Genomic DNA, 25,844 nt, shown 5'->3' with positions numbered 1-25,844 from the left:
AAGGAGCTGCACGACCAGAAGAAGAGGAGTTTGTAGTATGTATTGGGAGTATCGGTGAAAGGCAGAGGAGCTGAAGGATACAGACAAATGCTGGACTGTGACCTTTTGGAGGTGACACTCCCGATGGCAGTGGGGCGCCCATGGGAGTGTGCTGTTTTGTGGAGAGGAGGTGAATGCCCTCAGAAATGAGGAGGCCGAAGGAGAACAGAGCGAGGGCATCACACAGATTTCTCAGACACACATTCCGAGAAGGCACTAGGGTAATGTCGGGAGAAGGGACCAGAAGACAGTAAGCCAGGTGCCCAAGTCCTCAGCGAGTGCAGGGAAGGAAGTAGGAAATCAAGAACAAATGGGTTATCTGAGCGGCAGGAGACTCAAACTCATGCTTATCTAGAGATGGAAGAAAAGATATGTGAAAGTGGCAGTGAGAGTAAAAATAACTCGGGCCCTGCCCCTCAGATATGTATAATGGGATCCTGGGTGAGGGGAGACCTCAGCTGCTCGTTTGAGAAGTGGGGGAGAACATTCTCTCCATGCTTGAATAGCACTTCATCTGTCCTCTGAAACCTCTCTTGTAGGTCAGCATAGGGATAGGGAGTGGGGACCCTGAAGATCTGTCACAGAGTGAGGGGCAGCAGCCCTTTGGTCGCGGTGAAAAGTGGCAGGAACAGGAAAGTTGGGAGCCTAACCAGCCTCAAGGGATTAAGGCCTGTGTCTCTGTCCTGGGGGTGAGGGGATTGAGGTCAGATGCCACTTGCTGCCTGAGGCTCAGGGTTCCAGAAAGAGCCTGGTAAAAGGCTAGTTTGCACCTGAACAGGTTCGGCCTGTGTGGAGGCAGGTACCAGTTTGTGTACCAGGGGTCTGTGGGCTATCCCTGCCCTGGACTATTCCTCAAGAGGAAAACTGATCTTACCTCCATGTCTTTCCTCCAAGCTTAAGCACCACTGATTTTTGTATTTTATTTATTTATTTTTATTTACTTATTTTGGCCACGCTGCAAGGCATGCGGGATCTGAGTTCCCTGACCAGGGATCGAACCCGGGCCCCCTGCAGTGGGACCGAGGAGTCCTAACCACTGGACCACCAGGGAATTCCCAGAAATCTCTATTTTTGAGAAGGAAGAAAGGGAGGAAGAGGAAGGACTGCCACCATGACAGAAAGGACTGGCTAGGTCAGAAGACGAAAGGGTGAGGTGGGGGAGTTGACGGGCATCAGAGTCCAGCACTAGCCCTGATCTCTCCTAGGACACGAGCTTGCCTGGCTTCCTCACCCGTCTCCCTCCCTGAAAGACAGAAGCACACCTTATCTGCTAACCTTCACTTTCTGCAGTCTTGGGCTCCCCCCGCTTTTTTTTTTAAGCTGCACTGCATTCGGGATCTTAGTTCCCTGACCAGGGATCCCTGCAGTGCAAGTGTGGAACCTCAACCAGTGGACCACCAGGGAAGTCCCTACTTAGGCTCCTTAATATTTACTTCTGTGAAAAGCCAGGAAGATGGGAGGCTATGAGGCCTGTGCTAATGGAAAAGGCATGGGGTGGTAGTTAAAAAAAAAAAAAAAAAAAAAAAAAATCAAAATATTTACCCGGTCCTTTCCCCTACACATACCCACCTATCTGGTATGTGTTAGGAATGAGAGTTTGGCTTGTGTTTGGAAAAGCAAACAGTCAAGGTCCTAAGCACCCAGCCATCAGCAGAACACAAAGTCCCTGTGATCCACCTCAGTCCCGCCCACTGCCCCATCTTCCAGCTGAAACTCAGATCCCAGAAGGTGTGCAAACAGAGGAGGTGCTCTACCCCACCAGTCAGATTCTGTTTTCTCCACTTCGGCCCACATCTACCCACTCAGTTCCATTTGAGAAACAGTTTCTATCTGTCTTTACTTTTACCACCAGTCTTGGTTAAACATCAGAAAAGAGACAAATTACACACACTTCTCAGAAACTGGAATTTTATAAAAAGGCATTTTTCTCTTATATCCATAAAATGATATAATTTTTGCAAGTATAGAAATGTGTCATAAATTATACAGAATGTTCCTTAATTACAGCTCACTGCAACTTGGTACTTTCCTCCCTCCCTAAAAACCGAGAGAGAACCAAAAAAATAATATATATATAACTGTATATATATATATATATATTTATATTTATATAATATAGACAAACCAAATATGAAAAAAAAAATCATTTCCTCTTTGGTATAAAAATCACTCTCACCTTGAGAGACACACAAACAGACATGATGTTGGGTTTGTAAACTGTGTGGCCTAAAGAATTTCCCTGTCAAGCTTTCCCCACCCCCATCCCCTGCCCACCCCACCCTGCCTCAATGCAGCCCACCTCCAGTTCCCTTGGGACTCCCACATAGCCCACTCCCAGCTCCAAACCATTCCTGAGTAACCCTCTCCACTACCAAAGACAAGGAAAAAATTCTCCCCAAGACTGATTTGGTAGCAACTAACTTGGGAGACACGTAATTTGGGGAAGAGCTTCCTAGGTGTAGATGACGGAGAGGAAGGGCAGGCAAGCCGAAGCTCTGCTGTCCAGACCAAGCCAGGCACGGGGCAGCCGCCTCCTCTGTTTTTCCCCACCACTCAGTACAGGGACCCCACCAACTCCTGCCGCGTGCTGGGCCTGGAGGGGGTGGGACCTCTTTTACCAGAGGGAGAAGTAGAGGTCGGCTTCCCTTTAGCCTCATCTCATGGTGCTCAGCTTCCCCTTTTGGGCTGCCTCAGGCACAGGAAAACACCAACGAGGAGGGAGAAGGAAAGTCAGAACAGACTCTGCCAGTGAACTTGGGTCTAAATTTAAAATTAAAGAAAATGTTCTTAGGACTACATTTCACACCCAGCTTTAGGTCACTGAGGACGGGGCCACTTTCCTAGGCTCCAGCCCAATACCAGCAGGACTTACGGAATCCAGGAGTTGTGTGTGTTGGGGAGGGGTAGCACTTCACTCTCAAGGTGAGGAAGGAGACAGGAGCAGACCCCTGTATACTCTCTCCACAGCCTGTGGCTGACAGGCATCTCCCTCCCTGGTCAGCCTCTCTGTCCCCTGTGGGCACCAGCCCCTCCCAAACCGCTCCACATCTAGCCGGCCTCCTCTTCCCCAGGAGACTTAAGACACCAATCACAACATAGAAGTCATATAAAGGCCTCCTCCACTTGCCAAATAAAAAAGACAAAACCAAACTGGACACAAACACACATCAAGGAGAGACACACACACTGTGAGGGGCGCAGGGCCCCAGCAGGTCTCTGGCTTCCCGGCATGATACATTCTTGTGTAATTCAGGAACAGGGGCTCTGGGGCCCCTCTGGGGAGTGGGAGTAAAAAAATACAGAGATTACAGTCTCCCTGTGGGCTCCCAGGCAGGGCAGGGGCAGACACAATCTCTCACAGTTTTTTCTTCTGTTTTTGGTTCCACATCTGATCCCCCACTGGGGCTGGTCAGCCCCCGCTCTGCCCTTGGGGCCGGCCCCCTCCACCCTCCCAGCTGCTAGGAGGGCCCTGGGCTGGGGATGCCCCAGCCACTCCTAGTGGGACCAGCAGGACAGAATCTACCTGGGGAGATGGGATGAGGACCTGGGCAAGGAATGAGGACCCACAGTTCCAAGATGCTGTCCTCTCGGTGGCCGGCCAGCCCTGCGTGCACTGATCACCGGCAAGGGGCGTCCCCGTCCCAGCCGTCACCCCTTGAGGGGCTTGTCGGCCCCTCCGCTGGGGCTGCTGGCGCTGTCACTCTTCTTCCTGCGCAGGCTCTCAATCCAGCTGGAGCTGGAGCGGGTGGTGAAGCCGGAGAGCGCCAGGGAGCTGAGCCGCATGTTTTTGCCAGACATGATGAGCTCCCCGAAACCCTCCTGGTGGGAGAAGGCGTAGCCAGAGCGCCGGGAACCCGTGCGACCCACCCGCCTCATGCAGCGGTGCTGAGCCTTCTGCTTCTTCCTCACCAGCTGGGTGTAGCGGACCTGGCAGGGGAGGCCATGAGGGAAGGAGCCTCCGTCAGCGTGGCAGCGTCAGACACCGCCTCGGGGAAGGGCCCCAGAGCGCCTGGGATGGGGCAGGCACGGGCACCTCCAAGACCGCACAGGCTGCCTGTCCCCGGGAAGGGCAGAGGACCACCATCCACGCACTTAACAGAAACTGCAGCCACAGGCGCATTTAAGCCCAAGGGCTTTCAGACACACGGGCTCCGCCCCCCGCCCCCCAAAGCAGACAGGCTGGCCTCTCACCGTGTCTGAGAGATCCGGCTTCAGGTTCAGCCTGAGGAACCGAAAGGCGACCACAGGCATGATGCAGACGACTGTGGTGAGCACGATGGTCAGCCACACGGTGGGCTGGGCCAGGGTGTTCTGGGCATTACCTGGGAACAAAGGAGTCAGGGGCCTCCAGAGTCACAAAGCAGGCGCAAGGGCAGCACCGCCCCGCTGAGTTCCCCATTTCTTTTTCTGGCAGCCCCACTTCCCCAGTCTCAAAACCTAAGTCATCCCTGGCTTCTCTTTCTCTCTGCTCTCTAAATATTTATCTCCAACTTGGACTCTAGCTCCAAACTCTGAAAACAACTTCAGACCTGTTTTGTTTTGTCTTTTTTTTTTTTTTCTTTTTTTGGCTGCACGACATGTAGGATCTTAGTTCCCCGACCAGGGATCGAACCTGCACCCCCTACAGTGCAAGAGCCAAATGATAACCACTGGAAAGCTAGGGAAGTCCCCAGACCTACTTCTTTAACTGCCTTAACCTGACATCTCTGTTGAACATCTAACAGGCAACTCGGTTTCACACGGCTGAAAGTGAACTACTGTTTCCTCCACCCCAATCTGCCCCATGTCTTCCCCAGCCCAGGAGATGCCATCACCCACTAAGCTGCTCCAAGTAAAAGCCCCAGAGTCAGCCTGGTTCCTACCCCCACCATCTCAGGCCCCCATCCAATCTGCTGGCTCCATTTCCAAAATATCTGTGGGATCCACCACTTTTTACTTGACTCCAAGCCACCATCATTGTCACCTGGGTTACTGCTACAGCCTCCTAGCTGGTCTCCCTGTTTCTACCTTTGCCCTCTACCTTTTATTATCCACAAAACAGTAAGAGTGATCCTGTAAAAACATAAATCAGTTTATGACATTTCCCTGCTCAAAACCCTCTGATGATGGCTTCCTATCACATTTAGATTATAAAATCCAAAGTTCTTACTTTGACCTATAAAAGCTTAAATGATCTGGACTGATTCTCATCTCTGCCCTCCTGCCTCAGCCCTACCTTCCAACCTTGTTTCCTTCACTCCCCCAGCTCCTCTGCTGCTGACAACCTCCCCACAAGCCCTCACCTACGGCTTCCATATCACTGTTTCCTCTTCCTGGGCTGTTCCTGTCCAGAGAGGCACATGGCTCACTCCTTCCCTTTATTCAGATTTCTCTGTGCCAGTGTCTCTTCCTCAAAAGGGCTTTGCTGATGACCCTTGTACCTTTCTACCTTGCTTGATGTTTTTTATAGGACTTATTTATTTCAGGCATTATAACTGTTAACTTGTAAATAATTTGTCTCTCTCATTGAAATATGAGATTCAGGAGGGCAAGGATTTTGCCTGTTTTGTTAACTGTTGCATCCCTGGCATCCAGGATAGCGGGTGACTGAATGCCCACTGGATTAATGAATGAACAGATTTAAAGCAAATGCCAAGACCCGCAAATGAGTCTTTCACCTCATGCCTCCCAACCAGTCCCTCTTGGCCACCCACCACAGCCACCCTGTGACAGTTCTGAACACCCTTGCACTTGATCACTACAGCAGCTTCCTCACTGGCTGTCACTGCCACTTTCATCTTTCTAAGGTAATTCTTTGATGTCATTCCCCACTCTCTCCTACAAAAAAAAAAAAAAAAAAAAAGAAAGAGAGAGAGAGGCTCCTGGCAAGTCAAATGCACACCTGACAGCCTGGCATTCTGATTCCTCAAATGGCCTGCCTTTCTAGTCTCTCTTCCACTGCTTCTCAAAGGGTATTCTTGTCCCACTCTAGCTGGAGCACTCTCTATTTCCTGGAAACAAACAGCCTTTTCACACTTCTAGCTCTCTGGCTTGGAATCTGGCTCCCCAGTCCTGGCTACACCCTCAGCAGCCTCTGGGGGACTATCCCTGACCACCCGACAAACAGTCATTCTGCTGACCATGGAGCCTGCCACCCCTTCGCCTCCCTTGTAGCCTGGCAGGGCTGTTCTTCATTTTCATGGATATGGAGACCCTCTGAGGGCAGGGCCTGGGTCGGATACAACTAGATCCCGACAGCACCTTGCAGAATACCTGGCACATAAAGAGTGTTGAATAAATGCCTACCTACCCCATTAGTCCCAGAACAATTGTGATTCCTCACTGATTCAAGAGGAAGCCACAGGCACTCACCCACAAACCGGAACTGGTTTGGAAACATGTCGAAGAGCCCATTGCTGTGCATGGCAAAGAGGATAGCAAAGTAAACCGCCAGGCTGCCCCAGATAAAGAAGTGGTTGATGGCTGTCCAGTAGCCGGTATCCAGCCCAATCTGCAAAAAGCAGTTGTTACGGGCAGAAGGAACCCCCCACTAAACCCAGTCCCCCTCCCAGGAACAGAACTGCAGTGCCCAGGGCACCCCAAGGACAGGAGCCCCACCCCTTCCAGAGGGGAGGCCAGTTCCTGGACTGCCTCCTACCTGCACACTGACCACGATGACCAGTGAAGTGGCCACGGTGACCGCAAAGGACTGGTAGTCGGCCAGCTGGGTGCCATCATCGCGGGTGGCCTCAGCAAACACCCCATAGGGGATGAAGAACATGAGCACAGATGTGTAGATGCCCTGGGCGATGCAGATGAAAAATTCCCGTTTGTTGAAGAGGAGGTTCAGCTGGCCTGGCTCGTACAGCTTAGGGTACTCCATGCTCCGCTGCTCCGGGACATCCTGTGTGCGGAGGGCCAGTGGCACAGGACGCCTCAGAAGCTGCCGCTTTAACTCAGTAAGGCCAATGGCAGACTCTGTCCCCCTGCCTCTTTTTTTCTAAATTCTTCGACAGCTATATCCGACCTCAAGCCAGCTGCCCCCAGTCAATCGTCTGTTCAGCAACCCAGGGGAGTTACAGGTCAGGTGTGGCTGAGAGGGAGAACCAGCCACACCTTGCCAAGCTCACAGAACGGCCTTCCCAGGGACCACAGGCAGTGGGCACAAGCCTACCACTATCAGGTGGCTCCCTTGCAGCAATGTCTTTCTCCCCAGCCCGCCCAGTCATCCAACTCCCCCATACCTGATCGAAGACACCCATAGCCAGGACTGGGAGGGAGGTGTACACGATGTTATAAAGGGTGATGAAATACTGATCATAGACGGTCTGGAAGGAGAACAGGGAGCAAGAGAGGAGTGAACATGCAGTCTTTCTTCACTACAAATCAGGCAAAGGAAGACAGCTGACGTGGCATATGTGGAGGCCTAAGGAATTTTCTGGAACTCCCTCTCCACTTCTTCAACAAGCATTTTTTTAAAATGCATGCATCAGACAACAGCTAGGCCCTAACGGGACCAAGCAATGAACAGGACAGACACAATCTCTGTCCTTAAGGAACTTAAGGATTGGCAAGTCAGGGCAGTGGGGAGCTCACTACCTGGGCCGAGAAGCCGCAGAAGAAGCCAAACCAGAAGTGGACCATGGTGAAAGCGAAGTTCTTGTAAAAGAAATAGCAGAGGAACTTGCACATGCGTAGGTAGGACCAGCGCCCATGCACCAGCAGGAGGCGTTGCAGGAACTTGAACTGGGAGAAGGAGTAATCGGAGGCCAGGACAGCCTGGATCCCTTCCTGCCCACTGATGCCCACACCAATGTGAGCCGCTGCAGAAACAAGAGATGACAAGAGGATGAAGACAGCCACATCCTTCAGACTCACATCACATTTCGGCCCCCACCCCCATCATTCCTCCCTGGGCCCCTCTCCCTTCCCCAGCGCCCAGCCGCCACACCTACGCAGTCCACTCACTTTTGATCATGCTGACGTCGTTGGCTCCATCCCCGATGGCAAGGGTCACAGCCTTCTTGTACTTCTTAACCAGTTCCACCACTTGTGCCTTCTGCAAGGGGGTCACCCGGCAGCAGATGACAGCTTTGCAGGCACAGGCTGTCTCCAGAAACTCCAGCTCCATGTCTGCCTCTAACGCATGGGCCTGGAACACAGAGTGCTGAGAGAGCCCCAGTCTTCTCCAGGGGAGACCTGGGGGTCGGCTCCTCCCAGTCCCTTTAAGACCGCAGCCCCCCTGAAGTCCAGGGAAATGCGAACAAGGTAAGATCTAAGAGCTGCTCTCTGAAAAGATACTGCCCAAGCAAAGGGTGGCGACACTTACCAGGCTGTGCCCGTTGATGACCAGGGCATACTCCCCAGCCACGGCTTCCAGGACAGAAGTGACCTTGGAAGAAGAAAGCTTCTCCTGGTAGGTGAAGCCGTTGCCTACAGTGCGGGACGAGTCCATCATCTTCTCCCGGGCTTTCCTGTGAAGGGGGAAACGAGACCGTGGTCTGCCAGAACAGGAGCAGGGATTCAAGCCCAATCGGGGAGCCTCTGCCTGACCCCCAGGGTACAGTGCAGAGCATCTACCTGCCTCGGGCCTTTTTACCTGAGCTCCTCCCGCACTTCCAGGACCGTGTGGCCAGTGACGATGAACACCTCTGTCATGTCGTCCGTCAGCATCTTGCAGGAATAGCCAATGTTCACGGCCGTCTCTACCAAGAGAGATCACAGGAGCTCTGGACAGGCCCCCGACAAGGTCAGCGCACTTGCCAGCCCGATGTCCTAGGCTCATGCAAGGACCCCACGGGACTGTGTCCAGATGCAGTCTCCTCGGCCCTGCTGGTTCTCACCTTGCTTGTCTCCTGTCAGCACCCAGATCTTGATGTTGGCCAGAGTCAGGAGGGCGATGGTCTCTGGAACCCCTTGCTGAAGCTTATCCTCAATGGCTGTGGCGCCCAGCAGCTGAAAATACCAAAAGGGTCCCTGGGACAAGAGTCCAGGTACGACACCTTCTTGCCCACCCTTGGCCCGTTCTGCAGCCCATACCATCATGTCGCTCTCAACCTCCTCGTAGACGCTGGCCAGCCGGTCCTCCCGGCTGTCCTGGGCCAGGCTGGCCTGGAGCCGTCTCTCGGCCCACTCCTCGTAGTACTCTTCATCCAGATCCTTGTAGGCCAGGACCAGGGTCCTCAGCCCTTCACCCGCGTACTCCTGGAGAAGGAGTCAACAGAGTCAGCCCTGAGCCCCTCCCACCACCCCGCGAGTAGCAGAACCACAGGGCCCCCTTCCTCACGCCTACATTCAGGTGGTCAGTGGTGGTGTTGAGGAGCTCTTGGGTAGAGTGGTGGAGTCTGTCCAGCAAGATGGTGTCAGCCCCTTTGCAGTACAGTCGGATCTTCCCCTCTGGATTCCGCACTACGGGTGGGGCGGGGGGAGAACGTCCCAGAAAAATTCAGGCAGGTGAAGCCCCCCAACCTTAAAACATCAAGGGTCACCCAGTACATCTCACCCATCCCGGGTCTGCATGCTGCCCTTGAATGCCCCCGGCACCCCTGTCCCGGCCTCACCTATGACTGACATCCGTTTGCGGATGTTGTTGAAGTCCAGGATGGCCAGCAGCTGGTAGGTGATGGCTGTGCCCATCTCGTGGACAGTGATGGTCTTGGGTGTACGAGAGCGGAATACGAAACCAAAGTTCCTGGCTGCAGTGACCAGAGCCCCCTCGTCTGGCGACTGGGCTTTGTAGTACAGCTCCCCTGGGTGGGGAGGAAGAACACAGGTGGTGTCGGTGGCCACACTCTCAGCCGAGTGTCCCGCCCAGGAAGTCCCAGGCAGCTACACTGCAGACCACAGCCCGAGCCCAAAGGCACAAGTCGGGTGGGGGAGAACACAAGCCACCTCCTCGGCTCACCTTCATTTTTCTTTTCTTTTTTTTTTAAAGGCCGTGCTATGTGGCACGTGGGATCTTAGTTCCCTGACCGGGGCTCAAACCCGTGCCCCCTGCATTAGAAGTGTGGAGGCCTAACCACTAGACCTCCAGTGAAGTCCCTCACCTTCATTCTTTTCTTCTGACATGACGGTGTGACACAGGGAAAGGAGGCGGAAGAACTCATGCGTGTGTGGGTCCCCCATCTTGACAGCCTCCAAGAGGGTAGGGTCCCAAAATAAGAACTTCTTGTCAGCCAGAGGATTGAAGGAGAAGTTGACGGGTTCAGGCCTCTGGAGCAGGTAAGAGGGTGATCAGGAAATGGTGGGTCACGAGGCTGCCCCCAGGGAGGCGCTGTCCCCACCAAGATCCTGTCCACTGTGGACCTCAAGATTCCCACTTCTGCTACCAGCTCTTCCTTAGAACACCATTTCCTCCAAGCAGCTTCCATTTCCTGACCAGACAACACATCACTCCTAACCACACCAACCCTGCCCAGGCTCCCTGTGTTTAACTGGCACAGACAATCACCATGGGGTCTGGACCTTACCTCTCCCAATTCAGCTTTGTGGCCCAGGACATCGAACACGTCACCTACACACAGCCAGGACAGAAGGAGGAGCAAGGTCAGAGCTCGAGATCTCGCAGAGCAGGGGGAGAAGCCTCCAGCACAGGACCCCCACAGGCATCTGGAACCCACAACCCTAGTCGCTGAGTAAATGTCACCCAGATTCATCACACGGCTGACTCAAAGGACAGGAGGCGCAGGCACCCTGGATCCTCAGAACCCCAGGACTGAAAGCCATGACACCCATTGCTCCCCATCCCTGTCCACGCTGCAGCTCTCCCCCCAGGGCAGCTCCAATTCCACACCCACGTCCCCAGGGCTCCCTGACCCCTTCGGGTGCCTTTTGCTCTTTAGGCCTGCACAGCAGACAAAGCCTCACACACTGGCCATGGGGCCTGCGTTAGTATAGAAAGCAGTTAGGAGAGGGGTTCACTCTGCATAAAAGACCCCACACACCCTGCCCAAGCCATCCCAGTAGCTCAGCCACAAGGCCACTGCAGCGGGGCCATACTGGAAAGGCCATGGTCATATTCCAGAGACTCACAAGGGTCCTGGACAGCAACATGGGGAGAGTCTAGACTCCAGCAGGGCTGACAAGGTCCAACCTGGCCGGGGTGCCCAGGGGCCAGTGTCTTGGGCTTCACTTCAAACAGCCAAGGAACTCCCCTACTGCCTGGAGCTGGGAGCAGGGTAAGGGCACCAGCAGAGGAGAGGGGAAGCACTGGCAGTGTCTACCTCCTGACCCGGGGCGCAGAGCAGACCCTCTCAAGTCCCACAAACCCAAGTAGGAAAGAAGTAAAACCCAAACATCAAGACAATTTGTGGCAGCCCCAGTAGCACAATCCTTCAGGCGAGATGCAAGCCCTTGGCCCCTGGAGGCACAACCATACCGTAGCTGCGGCCGTTGATGGAGCACTTGTTGAAGACCATGATGTTCTGGGTGAGGGTGCCTGTCTTGTCGGAGAAGATGTACTCCACCTGGCCCAGCTCCTCGTTCAGGGTGGTGGTGCGGGCCTCCGCGGGCGTCCGTTTCTTCATGCAGAACATCTTCTTGTCCCAGTTGATGAAGTAGCTGTGGCCCAGGCGGATGACCTCCACGCTGCACAGGGTACAGGAGGTGAGGCTGGGGGCAGGAAGGGGAGGGGGACCCCACCCCCACGGGCCTTTGTTGCAGGCCCTCGGCCTGGGGAGAAACAAGAACGGAGCGGATACCTGGGCAAGGACACCTGGGTGGGGGAGGGTAAGGAGAGCCTAAAGGTGGGGGTCCCCGACCCCGACCCTCCGACGCTCTCCAGACAAAAAAGGTGCAAAGGGCCTGGGCAGGAGGGACAGACAGCACAGGCAGAGGAGAAGGGACTGTGAACAAGGCACTCGACCAGTTCTTACCTCAGGACTAATAATACAGAAACCATGCAGAGAAAACAAGAGAAAGTGCAAGAGGGAAGGAAGAGAAAAAAAAAAAGAGAAAAAGAAATAATGAGGGTGCTGCGCGTGCCACAGGCACACAGACGTCCTTGCAGGGAGAGGAAACCGAGCAGGCCCTGGAGCCCATGCCTCGCTGCCCGAACACAGGCCGAGCTCGCTCCTTCCGCCCTGCGCTGGGCTGCACAACCTGACCTGGGGTGTTTGGGAAGAAGGCGGGGCAGACTGAGATGCTGACTCCAGAAGGAAGCGGAGCCTTAAGAGTCTGGGGAATAACACCAATTTACAACGGCACAGGTCTCTCAGCATCCCAAGGTCTGTTCGCAACATCCTCTTTACTAGGCATTACCCTTGGGATTTGGACTGTCAGCATCTCAGAAATGGCCCCATGTTTAGGTCCAGCACAGCCAAGCAATGGGGCCACATCTGGAACCCTGCTTCCAACCTGACTGAGGTTGCTGTCAGGATCCAGTTACCACACAAAAAACGAGCTGGCTGGAAATGCCTTAATGGCCTTTGCCCCACTCCGCTGATCAAGCATCCCCTCTCCACCCTCCCCGCAAACACACATACTGTAACCTGATGAGACTTAGAAACTTTCTCAGGCAGCTACCATAGGCTTCGAGTGAACTTGGATACAAAGCAAAGACAGCAAAGTCCAAAGATGGAAAAAAAAAATCAGATTGGAAACAAGAAAACCTTTAAATAGTAATGAAATACAAGAGTTGCGATGATAATGATGAACACGCTACCACCCGTTATTCACACAGTAATTTAATTTTTAAAATGTATTTTCCAATCTTGTATCTTATATCAAAATGTCCCTATGAAGAGAATGAAACTGGTATTATTCTTCCCATTTTACATGAGAAAACCATGGCCCTAAGGGACTGTGGATTTGCCTGAGGTCACCTGGCTACTGAATAGGCAGGACTAAACCACAAGCCTTTTGAGTCTCCTCCTAATGCTCGATAAAAGCCCCACTGTCTACCCTCAGCACAGAAACTCCTTATCTCCTACTCACTGTCAACAGCACAAGGACTCAGTGGCTAGTGGGGAGATCTGAGGACTATTTGGGGAATCTATTTGAAGAAAAAACAACATATGGGAAGAGATCTGAGCATCTCTGTAAAGCATTTCCTCAAAAATGTTACAGGTTGGGAGTTCCCTGGCGGTCCAGTGGTTAGGACTCTGCGCTTTCACTGCCGAGGGCCTGGGTTTGATCCCTGGTCAGGGAACTAGGATCTCACAAGCCATGCAGCCAAAATAATCATCATAATAATAAAGTATACAATTTGATAAATTTTAAAAAGTCACAGGTTCTCTTATCTCAAGTGCAAGGCACTAAATAAATACAAAGAGGTCTTCTCTCTTCTTGCCATTCTTTCTTCCTCCTGCACCCCCCCCACCGCCCTTCCTGTTCATTCTCCCTGTTAACATTCTCTTTCCTGCAAACATCCAAGATGTCCTCTTACTCCTAATTCATGCTGTACGCCACTGCCAGCCAACACTTCCTAAAGCATTCTTTAGATTTTTTAAAATAATATTTTAATGGTTTACTAAGTAAAAGTCCATTGGCAAAGATTCAGGACCCTCCACAATAGGGAACAACAAGCTTATGTTTCCAGCTCTCTGTCTCACAGTCTCCCACTCACAGTCCATGATCCTGCCAAACTGTCCCAGGACCAACCATTCCAAGGTCCCTATCTCTGTGCCTTTGTTTTCAGCCCTCTCCTCCAGGCTCCACCTTCACCCATCCCTGCCACCATTCAAAGCTCAGTTCACCAGCAACCTCTTCAAAGATGTCCTCCCTGATTAACTATGCGGGGCGTAATGCTCTTCCAAACCTCATGGCACTTTGTGCCTCTGTGGTATCTCAGTGGGATGCATGGTAGCTTGGTGTCTTACACTGTTTGTATCTCTCCTCCCCTGCCAGTCTGCTGCTTTTGAAGGCAGAGGCTGTATTACACATCAACTGTGTCCCCTTGCTTTACACATAAGGGTAACACTGAAGGTGTTACAGCACTAGTTCCCATTTTGTTTTATAACATGTTCAGATTTATCTCCCTCTACTAGACTAAAGTTCCTGGAGGGAAGGAAATCCATTCCTAATACATATTTGTATGTGCCACAGCACCTAGCATGCTTCTTTGCACAAAGTCGGCATGCGATAAATATGTGCTGAATAAATCAATATGGTTTTTGTTCTAATACAATCCAAAGTGCCAGGAAACTGTGGTGAAGTTTGCTTTGTACAGAAAGATAAACAGGTAATATAAAATGTTCACAGCACAGGAAGGAGAGGACCCCAAGTTCCCTCTCGAGAATTTCATCTTCACAGAAGAGAGAGGTTTGCCACGGGACCACCTGAGCTCCCTGGAGAGACCCCAGAGCAGAGAGAGCGCATACCTGACATAGAGCGATATGGGCACGACGGTGTTGAGGATGATGATGTAGGACCAGAAGGAGAGGAAGCCAGAGAAGAAGGCACTGTCCACTGCCTCATCCCAAGGCAGGTAGACCTGGAAGCGTGTCCCGACCTCGTGCTCCCAGATGGCATTGCCAATGGCTAGGATCACCCCCATGCAGACCAGAAATCCAAAAATCTGCAGAGGAATGAGAAGCAAAGGCTAAGCTGCCACTTAGGAAGCCCTCAAAACCAAGTGCATCCCTGAAGGTCACCACTGGTACCCTGAGCCCTCGAAAGCTCAGGCATCTTTTCTTTTTTCTTTATAAATCTATGTATTATTATTTATTTTTGGCTGTGTTGGGTCTTCATTGCTGCGCATGGGCTTTCTCTATTTGTGGCGAGCGGGAGCTACTCTTCATTGAGGTGCACAGGCTTCTCATTGCGGTGGCTTCTCTTGTTGCGAAGGACGGGCTCTAGGCATGTGGGCTTCAGTAGTTGTGGCACGCAGGCTCAGTAGTTGTGGCTCGCAGGGTTAGCTGCTCCATGGCATGTGAGATCTTCCTGGACCAGGGCTCTAACCCGTGTTCCCTGCATTGGCAGGCCAATTCTCAACCACTGCGCCACCAGGGAAGCCCCTCAGGCATCTTTAAAATGGTGGCATGCTCTAGTGGGAAGCGCCCAGAATTGGTGACAGGTTCTAGTCGGTCACTGACCATCACGTGGACTTTCTCTCACGACGTTTTCTCAGCTGTATGCTGGGAGGGCTGAAATGGTTGTGTAGCTCCCACTCTGACATCCTAGAACATTTGCGAGACCTCAGAGATGGTTAAGAGTGGGGGTGAGCTACTTTCAACATACCAAAGAAGCTTATTAGAAACCACCCATTTACCGGAGCTAAGCCTCTACAAGCCAACAAAAATGCCGGGACTTCCCCGGTGGTCCAGTGGCTAAGACTCCACGCTCCCATCGCAGGGGGCCTGGGTTCAATCCCTGGTCAGGGAACTAGATCCCACATGCCACAACTAAGAGTTCTCATGTTGCAACTAAAGGTCCATCATGCCACAGCTAAGACCCAGCACAGCCATAAATAAATATTTTTTTTAAATGCCAAGTTTCTGTAATGCTCATTATCTTATATAGATTGCCAAAAAAAGTTTTTTAACCAAGACACAAATTATGTCTTCATAAATGTAGATTTCTTAATAGTCAAAAAACTTATAAAGCTTGGAGTCCTTGAAGAAGGATCATAAGAAAGTTTTGGTGGTTTAAAAGAAAAAAATTGAGACCCTTGCGTGATTTCAGACATCTATCTTCAAAGCTGCCTCCACTCTGGAGGCTTTGAAACAAAGCAGGAACCATCCTGATGCCCAAGGACTACCGGGGGGCAATGCAAGCCTTGGCCTGAGAGCCTCTCAGGCTGGGGTGTCTGCAAACCCTTCAAGGCCAGGGAAGAAACTGTCTCACCAGAGGCTGACCCCAGCTTTTGCAAGCTGGCGTGGGGGGGGCAGGCAGCAGGCAGTGGGAACCCAACAAGGAGCTCAGATTTCTAGCCAAACAAGAGAAGGACTCAGGAATGGCCAAAAACTAAAACAGAAACTTTTCCTTTGGGATCCTTCACTCTTGGAAGTCAGGGGAAAAGACCCTGCTATCCATCCTCCAAATGGAAATTTTTCTTTTAATTCACTCTCCATCCCCATGAAGGCATCCTTGTCCCTGGCAAAGCAAACAGAAGGTCACATGCTACACTAAGTCACCATCATAACTGGAATCCAGAGAAGGGAAGATTTGTTTTAATTTTCTTTAAGTTGTTGATTCATGCACGTTCCTAAGGTGTTTTAAATAACATCTTCCAAGTCCAAAAAGAGCCTGAAATAAACACTGTCTTTGAGTGGTTGACCTGCCAGTGGCTTTAAAGCTAAAACCTGAAGGCTGACTACTGACCAGAGAGGAGAGATGGAAGTAAAGGGACCTGCCCAGGGAGAACCAGAAGGGCAGGGGCAGGAACCATATGTGGGAAGCCTTACCCAGAGCACCAGTGTATTCATTAGGCGATCAATACTTGTTCTCTTGAATTTTGTCCTGCCGCTGTTCTGCATCAGCTTAGTGTCAGGACCTAGAGAGGAATGCGAAGGGCTGGGAAAGCCAAATAACAAATCTGCCTCTGGGCTTCTGCCCTGGTCCCAAGATTACAGGACATCAGGGTGGAAGAGAGACACTGGCTGGATGAGAAGCTTGGATCCAGGGCCCACTCAGCCTCCTCCCACATTGCTGCGGGAGGGTGAAGGCAGCAACTCTCACTCTTCTTTCTTTGTGCCCTAGGAGGCTCACCTGCAAAGATGACCAGCCCGAAGCACCACTCGGTGTTTCGCAGCACGCAGCCCCGCAGCAGCATGTTCTGGTTGCTCAGGGGGAACTTGTTATCCTTCCAGTACAGGGTTCCGCTGAATTTGTCCAGCTTATTGTTGGGAGGTTCGCAGATCACTTCACCTGAACAGAAGACAAGAGTGCCCCCGTTCAAGGTGCAGTCTGTAGCTTAACCACGAGACAGCAACACAGAAAAAGCAGCTGCAGGGAGATGGTGTTAGGATGTGAGCCCATCACACACTGCTGGTGGGAGTGTGAACTGATGCAACTTTCTGGGAAAGGAATGAAGCAGCATGAACTCCTATTAAAAGTACGCATACCCTCAGACCCAGTAATCCCACTTTGGGGACACATTCTACAGGAATGATAGCATAGGGCTTCCTTGGTGATGCAGTGGTTAAGAATCCGCCTGCCAATGCAGGGGACACAGGTTACAGCCCTGGTCCGGGAAGATCCCACATGCCGAGGGGCAACTAAGCCCATGCGCCACAACTACTGAGCCCACGTGCCACAACTACTAAAGCCCATGCGCCTGTGCTCCACAACAAGAGAAGCCACCCCAATGAGAAACTCGTGCACCATAACAAAGAGCAGCTCTCCCTCGCTGCAACTAGAGAAAGCCTGCGTGCAGCAACGAAGACCCAACACAGGCAAATTTTTTAAAAAAAGAAATGATAGCATAGCTCACAACAATTTTATTGAAGCATTATTTGAAGAGCAAAAGGCTGGAAACAACTGAATAGTCAGGGGAGAGCTGAATAAATGACAATACATCAATTCTATGAAATATTTTATGGTTATGAAAAAGAATGATGTAAATTTCTTTACATAGTGACTTGATAAGATACTTATGATGAATTTAATAAGTACAGAAAGGCGGTTGCAGAGATTTTAGTACAGTATGATCCCACTGATTTATGCTCACGTGTCTGTATAAACAGAGAAAAGTGTGGATGAATACACACTAAACTGCCACTTAACGTGACTACCTAAGGAGACTAGAATTGGAGGGAAGGAGAGGTTTTTTTTTTTTTTTTGCGGTACACGGGCCTCTCACTGTTGTGGCCTCTCCCTTTGCGGAGCACAGGCTCCGGACGCGCAGGCTCAGCGGCTATGGCTCACGGGCCCAGCTGCTCTGCGACACATGGGGTCTTCCCAGACCGGGGCACGAACCCGCGTCCCCCGCATCGGCAGGCGGACTCTCAACCACTGCGCCACCAGGGAAGCCCGGAGAGCTTTTTCTTACACATGCTACATAGTTTGTCTTGTTAGAAGGAGCATATATCATTATTCTGAGACAAATAAGAAATAAGAATAAGCTGAATTTCAACATGTACAGCAAGGAGGGAGCTATCAGCCATGAAGATCTCTTGAAATGACCATCAATTCACAAGTAAATGATAGTCACCTGGCATTCCTGACACCCTGCCCCCCAACCACCCAAAGAAGTCCAGGGCGGTGCATAATCACAGGAACAAGAAGCCAAAAAGAGAAGGCACGATTTAAACCCCCAAACCCACCCACCTCCTCTACCTGAAAGCTGCTTCTCCAAAATTACTCACCATCAAACTTGGCAAGCTTACTGATGTCTCCCAATTCTGAGGTGATTGGAATCGCCTGCCGTACTTTCATGTTGGTCTCTCTGGAAGGACAGTGTCCCTGAGGCCTGGTTCCCTTCCCTTCCTCTAGATTCTACCTGGGGACACCTAACCATGGAGCACCACCACCCCCAGGCTTTACTAGGTAGGTAATTCTTTTACACACCCAAAGCCTTTCTTACCCATCAATTTTCCAAAAGGTACAGAGCCCAGACCTGGGAACCTCTTTCAAAAACAAGCTTGTTACCCCAAAGGAGGCAGAAGGAGATGTGTGACACTGAGCATGAGACTTACCCATCGAGTTCTGCTGTCTCTATGTAACACAGCCCATGGGGCTCACTGCTGGAAAGGAGGAGGAGATCCGCCTAGAAAGAAAACCTAATGAGAAGGCCAAAGACCCAATCCTCCACCCCCAATGGACTCTTTGATGATCCCTCCTTCCACTAAGCACTCTTGGTTTGCTTAGTCCCAAGCACATGAATGGCTAGAAAGGAGGCATATTAATATGACACAGAAGCTTCCCACTCAAGAAAGTTTCCTCCCATGGGTGTTTAAGATGCAATAGTCAATCAGGAAAGACTCATCCCTTTCTGCCAAAGTAAAGGGAGAGCCCTGTAGGCCTAGAGGGGCACCTTGTCCCTTACCGCCACAAACTGGTTATTTTCTAGCTTGATAATATCACCAACACAGACATTCATCCACTGCTCTTGCTGGAGGCTGAGGCAATGAGAAGATAGAGAAGAGGCTGTCAGTAGCTAGAGAAGTTCCCAGAGGACCCCCTTCTTCCCCAAGGCCCTCAGTCTCCAACAGGCACTCACATTCCATTGATCAGCACCTGAGACTGACGGTTATTCACCTGGTTATCACTCTTGTGGCGGAACTGAAGAGAGGAAAGAAAAGGTAAGACACCTTCTCCCACTCCAAGGGACTTAGATGATCAGTGGAATGCAGAGCATGCTGGGTACCGCCTTGCCTACACCTGTTCACAGGTCTACTCTCTCCCTGACTCCCCCTCCCTACTTTCAGCCAAGATATCATGGATCTAGCTGGACCAGGTAAGGGATGGCAAGGTCACCGAGGAATTGTGCTGAGTGGAGGAAGGTGAGTTGTGGGGTGGGGGGTGGGAAAAAGGTATAAGAATGAAAACTCACATAGTCATCAGTGGCATCTTTAACAGCTGTGATTGTGAGGACAAGAACCAAAGGCACAATGGTGGTGAACCAGGACAGGGAGGAGATCTGTGGGATCAACTGAAAAAAGGAAAGAGAAGGCATGCCTCCAAGGCCCTGTCCTCGTTTCCCCTAGACCTTTCTCTTCCTTGACTTTATTTCGCTTTGTGAGTTGCAAAGGGTTTACCACAGGTCACTTACCTGCAGAATGAGAAGGAACAGGAAGTAGGTATTGGCAACTTCCTGGAACTGCTCAAAGAGGTTGACAGGCAGGAAGGTGAGAATATTGTACTTGGAGGTCTTGATGCAGTTACTCTGTGGCAGTGGGAGAGAAGATAATGAGGCAGCCTCCAACCCCAACCCAGAATGAGACTGAGGCTGCCTCCTCCATCTATACTTTCCAAACCTCTGTCCCCAAAAGCCAGTGACCAGAGGTGTGGGAGGGCGAAAGAGGAGGAGAGAAGAGAGTCTCACGGGGTCAATGTATCCTGCTTCACTGACAGGTGAAGGCCATGAAAAATTCAGCACATAGCAGGTGGAGAGTGGAGAGGAGACTGCCTTCCCCTCCCTCAAGCACTCTCCCAGCAGTCAGCCCTCTGTCCCAGCCTAGGACAGATGGGATGCACCTTTCCCCTTTCTGATTCAGGAGGAGAGCACAGGTGGTCTAGAGCCACTTACCGCATACTGGAATCTCTCATTGTATTCTCGGTCATTGGCCCGTGCCCTCCTTTCTTCTTCTGCAACAGAATGATGTTACAGTCAGGAGCAAACTGAGGCCTGGCCCAACACCTTGTCAGGCCCACCCCACTCTATGGGTTTTCCACTGAGGGCCCTTGGTTCCTTCCACAGCACACAGTTTTTAAGGAGTTAGCACCACACCTGAGGTGCCACTAAGTTCTTCCCTCTAGTCCACCTCTCACCACCAGCCTGACCGCTGGGCTCTGCAGGTATTACATTCTCAGGACAAGATGCCTTCTCCTTTCCTCACCAACAACCATCAAGGTCTTCCCCTGGGGACACTCAGTTTCTCTCCCCCATCCCTTTAATTAATGCTGTAGGAATTAACGGCCTTGGGTATCTCCAGAGGAACAGCAGCTGAAGACACTAAGCTTCCTTCTCCTGGAAACCCCCGCAGATCCAGCCACGGTACTGCCCTCCTCCTAACCTAGTGGGTGGGGTGGGTGGCAAGACAGAGGGTCACTGTGCCCTGGAACTGCTCTGCGGCAGCATCCCAGCCCCACGTGCAGTCCCCCCTACAGAAGCCTCTGCTTGTCACATGTCATCAGCAGTGGCTTCTGACTGGCCCACAATGACATCATCTTATTTCAAAGCTCATCTTCAAGTCGGGGGGCGGGGGCTGGTCAGGGATATGGGTCATGCAGACTGAGACAGAGATGAAAGAAGGAGGAATGGGATGTAGTTGAAGCAGTTGCTCTCTAACCATAACCTTTTTTGTGCCATCTGCACATATTTCCCCTAAACAACACATCTGTCACTGAGTGACAAATGAACTACACCTATTCTGAACACCCACAGATCTGGGACTGCAGGCACCAAGTTCAGGTCCCAGAACATGGGGTTATCCTAGGAAGGGTTCTCCAGCCCATCTCCCGTGGTCAGGACCATAGGCTGAAGAAGGGGGTACCCTGGTTAGGCAGTAAACATAATGCAAACCTGTCCTGGAGCCAAAGGCAGCATTCCAGACTCCTTCCCTCACCCCCTCCCAAGCCCCCTGCAGAGCACACTGCAGTAACAAAAACCTCAGACCACGGCATCCTCTGCCTACCCAGAGTGCTCCTTCCCTGCGTGGTCACTTTACTCCCAAAACTTCCCCAGAGGGGACCCCTCAGGCTGAGTCGCCTGTGCAGTCACCAAAGACCATGCAAAAGGAGAGGTAGGGACCAAACCCTTCGGAGTCAGGATCTCTGGGTCTGCAGAGGACATGGGAAGGCTGGGGAAGGCTGGGGGAGGCCGGGGACAAGCGAATGTGAGGGAGAGAGGGGGTAAATTACGGGCTCAGGAGAGCTGCCAGTCGTTGCCTCCCGTTACCTGTCCCCCAAGAGGGCTTCTTTCGGCTCCAGGAGGGGGGAGCCCCGGCCCGGGCCCACTTCTCGGGCATCTCCTTGGGGACCGTCATGATCCCAGTTTGAGCGGGGGAAGGGCGGGCTGTCTGTCGGTCTGTCCTCGGCCTCAGCGGCTCCGATGGGGCGGCCCCCCGGGGAGGCACCGGAGCTGCGGCAGCTCAGAGTGGAGCCCTGGCCGTGTGGCGCGCGCCCCACCTGCAGCCCCGGCCATCCTCCCGGCCGCCCGCACCCGGCGACGCCGCGCGCTCTGCTGCGCCGCCGCCGCCCCCGATGTCCCCCGCGGACGCCAGCGCGCTCTGAGTGGCCCCGGCACGACTCGCACTCCCTGGGCTCCGCCCCCGCCCGCTCCCCCGACTGCAGGGGTAGCCGCCTGCCAGCGCGCCGCGTAGGCGAAAGCCAGCACGGAGTCCCGCCTCCCTCGGCCCGGCCAATGCGGGTGAGGGGACTGCCAGCGTTGTCCGGGGCAACCGCTTTCATCCCACCGCCTCCCACCCCCACCCCCACCCTCAGGAAAACAAGAAGGACCAGGCCTTGGATGGGAAAATGAGGGGAGGAAACGAAGTGCGAGGACGGAGAGGAGACGGTGGGAACGCAGCACCGCGGGCTCCCCAGACCACAGAATAGGAGCTCCAGGTGCCCCAATATAAGAGTCTATGTGTTTGGGGGTGAGGGGCAGGTACTCAGCACCCTCCTGGGGAAGAACCCAGCTTAGGGAATCAAGGCGAAGAATTCGGTTTCCTAAGGCTCCCCCCAGGATGGATAGGGGCTGCAATCTACCCTCCTTCAGGCTCATTACCTGTCGTCCCTCTTCCTTTGCTCCCTGAGCCATAATAACACCCACTCTTGACGGTCCCAGGGATTCCCCCCGACCCCGCCTCCTGCCTGTCTTACCTGGGGGGCGCTTCTTTGCACACAGTGCCATCTCACCCAGCAAGGTCCCAGCAATCCCATGGGAGACCCTGCAGGAAGGTGACATATGCGTGAGGTCAGGAAACTGAGGGTAACCTTCATTTCCCTTTTCAGACTCCTCCTGAAGGTTTTCTTCCCCAGTTCTGACCTTGCCCCTCCCCCAGCCTTCCCCACTAACTCCACAGCAACACTCTGCTCTTACCGCCCTGATAGGTCCCTGAGAAAGAAGAGGGAACTTCCCCACCACCTCCCCCAATGCCTCTGCCTTGGATAACATGAGGGGACTGACCGTTTACAAAAACCAAGACCTGCTGGGAAAGGAAGGGGGCAAAGAGAAGAGGCCAGATATTGGCAGGAGGGGCACAGCTCTCAAGGTACCCATCCCAGGGACAATGGATGCCCCATGTGCCCTCCTGGTGTCAGTGAGTGGGTGCCTGTGTTTACTGGAAAGCAGAATTTCCACTAAAGGGTGGGGTTGAGGGAACATGAGCCAGGAAACACCTGGCAGAGCATCAGGAAACAGGGTGGGCAGGCTCCACCCTTCTCAAAAAGCTTATAATCTTCCCATCCCCCCCCCCCCATTACTGGGGCTTCCATTATCACCTCCTCCAGGGGAGCTCACTTTAGAGGCTTGGCCTTCACTTCCTGCACACAGTCCCCAAACCACTTCCTCAGTCTGGGTCAGCCGCCCTTCTGGGCCAGCAAAGGGGTCTTTTCAAGCCTGCTGGGGAGTCATCCCTATCTCTCTCTCTCTCTCATCCCAAGCCTAGTCCAGTCAGGTTGGCAGTGGGTGCAAGCTCAGGGAGCATCAGTCAGATGGACCTCTGCTTCTTTCTTTCTCCCCATGTCCTTCCTTTCACCTAAAAAGGTAAAAGCCCTGGTCTGTAAGACAGGGTCACAGAGCCTCATCCCAGCTTTGCTCAAAGGAAGCTGCCAGCCAGGTCCTGGGTCCTCTTGTTCACCTCCTCTTTCTCTGTCTAGGTGGAAAGGCTTCCTCCCCCTTGGTTTCCCTGTCTCCAGCCTCCTGGGAACACCCTGCCAGCCTGACAGCCCTAAGAGATACTAATTGTCTGTCTGCCCAGCCTCTATAATTACACACTTTGGTCAAGGCCCTGTCACCCACACCAGTTCTTCGTTCACTAAGCCGGACTCCCTTCCTGAACCCCAATCAGGCAATACCTAGAGCCAGAAGTCCTTTTCCTCTCTGACCCTCCCCAACCCTGGCAACCAAGGGTGCCTGGCTCAGGAAGAAAAACCTCATCCACGTTTTCGAGATGCCAAGCCTTCCTACAGGGCCCCCAGCCAGGGTCTCCACCCAGTCTAGAGTATGAGTCATAGGAGGGTGGGGCATGTAGAGAGAGGTTAAAAGAGAGGATGCAAGGGTGGGCATCACAAGTTCCATAGCCAGCCCCGCCCTCAGGGAGGGAGGCAATCAAGAAACACTATCAGCCTGAAGATCAGGGTTTGACTCCTATGAAAGAAAGAGTTAATGAATGAGCCACACAGGCTCTCAGGAGTCAGGAGTCTGGACACCTACCAGGAAAGTTGTTTTACCTCTAAGACCCTGGGGAGACTGAAAGCTGGCTGGCCCCAGACTTCATCCCCTCTGGGGTGCCATAATAGGGAAGGAAAGGGAGGGGGGAGACCTGGGAACAGGGACCCTCTCTTACTTCTCCTTCCCAGTCTCACACAGCCTGGGTTTTCTGAGCCCAGGCCCATTAGCCACGTGGCTCTGCCCCGTCACCCTGCCCCAGCCCCCTCTGCAGCCACATTTGGGATAAAAATAGCTAGCTCTGGGAAGAAGGCAATGCTCCATGGAGGAAAACGGCTCCTCCTCTAGGCCTGGCCCCTGCTCCCAACCAGCCCAAACCCAGGAAGCCTGACCCCTTCTTTTAGAGGAAGCTGGCAGGGATATTTATGGGCAAGTCAGGGAAACAGAAGAGAATGGAATCCAAGACCCCCAGCTCACTTGCCACCAACGCCTGGCCACTTTCCATGACCAAGGGCAGAACCCAGGACTCTCTCCCAGCTCTGGACTCCCAGAGCTAGCACCTCGCCTTGCACCCTTGGTCTTCCTCACGCACAGAGACCTCCACCTTACAGAGGCAACGCCTACCACCCCCAAACTCCCTTCTCCAGGCACCCAAACCCTCGGACCCCGGGTACTCCCCTCACCCCCACGACTCTGGCCGGTTCTCCCCTCTCCGCTGCTCCATAAGCTTCTCCTCCACACTCCCGCGCCCCTTTGCTGTCTCCACGCGCCCCTTCAGCACCCCACCCTCCCATCCTGCGGACGGCCTCCCGAATCTCCCCCACCCTCAGGCACCCAACACCATCTTCTCTCCAATCATCCACTCCCCCTCCTCCGTCTCACCGCAGCTCCGACTCCCTGTCCCCTGTCCTCCCCTGCCCACACCCCCTGCCCCGGCCCCTCCAGTCCCGAGTCCGCGTCCGCAGCATCATCTCCCCCTGCCCTCCCGGCCCCGCGCTCCTGGGCTACTGCCCCCGCCTTGCCAAACCTCACCTCAGCGCTCAGCGCTCGGCGCCCGCCCCGGCGGCCACGTCCTGCCCATGCCGGGGGCTGGGGCGGGGGGCGCTCGGCTCAGCTCCCCGCGGGCTCCCGCCCCCCCAGCTGCAGCCCCTCTCCCCCCAGGGCCTCGGCCCGCTACTTTGTGTCAGTTTCGGCCACGGCGGGGCGGAAGTGACGGAGTTGGCGGGAGAGGGCGGGGGGCGGGAGGGGGTTTTGGGGAGGGATGAGGGAGAGGGAAGGCGGGAGCCACCATCTTTGTGCGGGGCAGGGGGAGGGTCTTAACCCCGCTGATGCTCCTCCGCAGTGTGAGGCCGCGATCCCCGCCCCACCCACTCTCAGATCCATCCCTGGTCAAAAATAAATTTTAAAAGTCTTGAGGCGAGATAGCGCTGAGATTTTTTTTTTTTTAAAAAAAAAGGAAACAGAAGAACGCTGTTTATCTGCTAATGTTTGAGACTTAGGGAAGCGGTGAACGAGAATTTTCCTCCGCGCCAGCTTTCTTTACCCCTACACTCATTCCCTCTGTTCCTTCGCCTTCTCTCCTCGGCCTGGCTTATCTCACTGTTCACCCTCTCCTTCAATGACACAGCCCGGAATGTCTAGGTATTGGGTCGTGCCTCAGTTTCTCCCGCTTGCTCTCCCAGTCTCTAGGCGCTTGCATGCCTGTGTTCCTCCAGCGGCCCTCCCTTTTTTCCCCCACCACGCCCCCTTGGTGGAGGCGGCTCCCCCTACCCCTAATTACTATCGGCGGGGTGCTGAATCTCGGCGAGGCGCCCCAGTGAGCGGAAAGGCGGGCGGCGCTGAGGTTACGAGAGCAAGGAGTCAGGCAGTGGGGACCAAGCTTTGGAGGAAG

At 53.2% G+C, this 25,844-nt stretch overlaps 1 protein-coding gene across 2 annotated transcripts; it reads right to left on the bottom strand.

Moving 5' to 3' along the window:
- Positions 1–1,930: 1,930 nt before the first annotated feature.
- On the bottom strand, positions 1,931–25,069 carry ATP8B2 (ATPase phospholipid transporting 8B2). 2 transcript variants are annotated; one of them, XM_059038557.2, is made up of 29 exons: positions 24,986–25,069; positions 22,444–22,511; positions 21,518–21,700; positions 20,147–20,205; positions 19,670–19,783; positions 19,451–19,549; positions 19,118–19,179; positions 18,944–19,016; positions 18,594–18,664; positions 18,264–18,343; positions 16,666–16,824; positions 16,362–16,450; positions 14,337–14,533; positions 11,396–11,604; positions 10,488–10,531; positions 10,065–10,230; positions 9,579–9,767; positions 9,311–9,426; positions 9,058–9,222; positions 8,862–8,973; positions 8,618–8,723; positions 8,348–8,492; positions 7,987–8,170; positions 7,618–7,841; positions 7,263–7,346; positions 6,677–6,922; positions 6,391–6,529; positions 4,231–4,361; positions 1,931–3,966 (listed from the first exon to the last, which is right to left on the bottom strand). In XM_059038557.2, exons 2-29 carry the CDS (start codon positions 22,472–22,474, stop codon positions 3,688–3,690), a joined length of 3,756 nt encoding a protein of 1,251 aa, XP_058894540.1. In that variant the 5' UTR covers positions 22,475–22,511; positions 24,986–25,069; the 3' UTR covers positions 1,931–3,687. The 2 variants fall into 2 exon arrangements, with proteins under 2 accessions (XP_058894540.1, XP_058894549.1); XM_059038566.2 differs by lacking the exon at positions 21,518–21,700.
- Between the last annotated feature and the right edge of the window lie 775 nt (positions 25,070–25,844).

The sequence above is a fragment of the Kogia breviceps genome, chromosome 1, assembly GCF_026419965.1.
Source record: "Kogia breviceps isolate mKogBre1 chromosome 1, mKogBre1 haplotype 1, whole genome shotgun sequence".
Lineage (NCBI taxonomy): Eukaryota > Metazoa > Chordata > Mammalia > Artiodactyla > Physeteridae > Kogia > Kogia breviceps.
Note: the sequence above shows the minus strand (reverse complement) of the source record. Positions and strands in the feature narration are given on the sequence as shown.

Coding starts and splice junctions, on each gene's coding strand:
- ATP8B2 (XM_059038557.2), bottom strand. CDS start 22,474: ATGGCACTGTGTGCAAAGAAGCGCCCCCCAG. Junction 9,768..10,064: donor GTCAGAAGAAAAGAATGAAG/GTGAGGGACTTC, acceptor CTCCCCACCCAG/GGGAGCTGTACTACAAAGCC. Junction 6,923..7,262: donor CTATGGGTGTCTTCGATCAG/GTATGGGGGAGT, acceptor CTCCGCACACAG/GATGTCCCGGAGCAGCGGAG.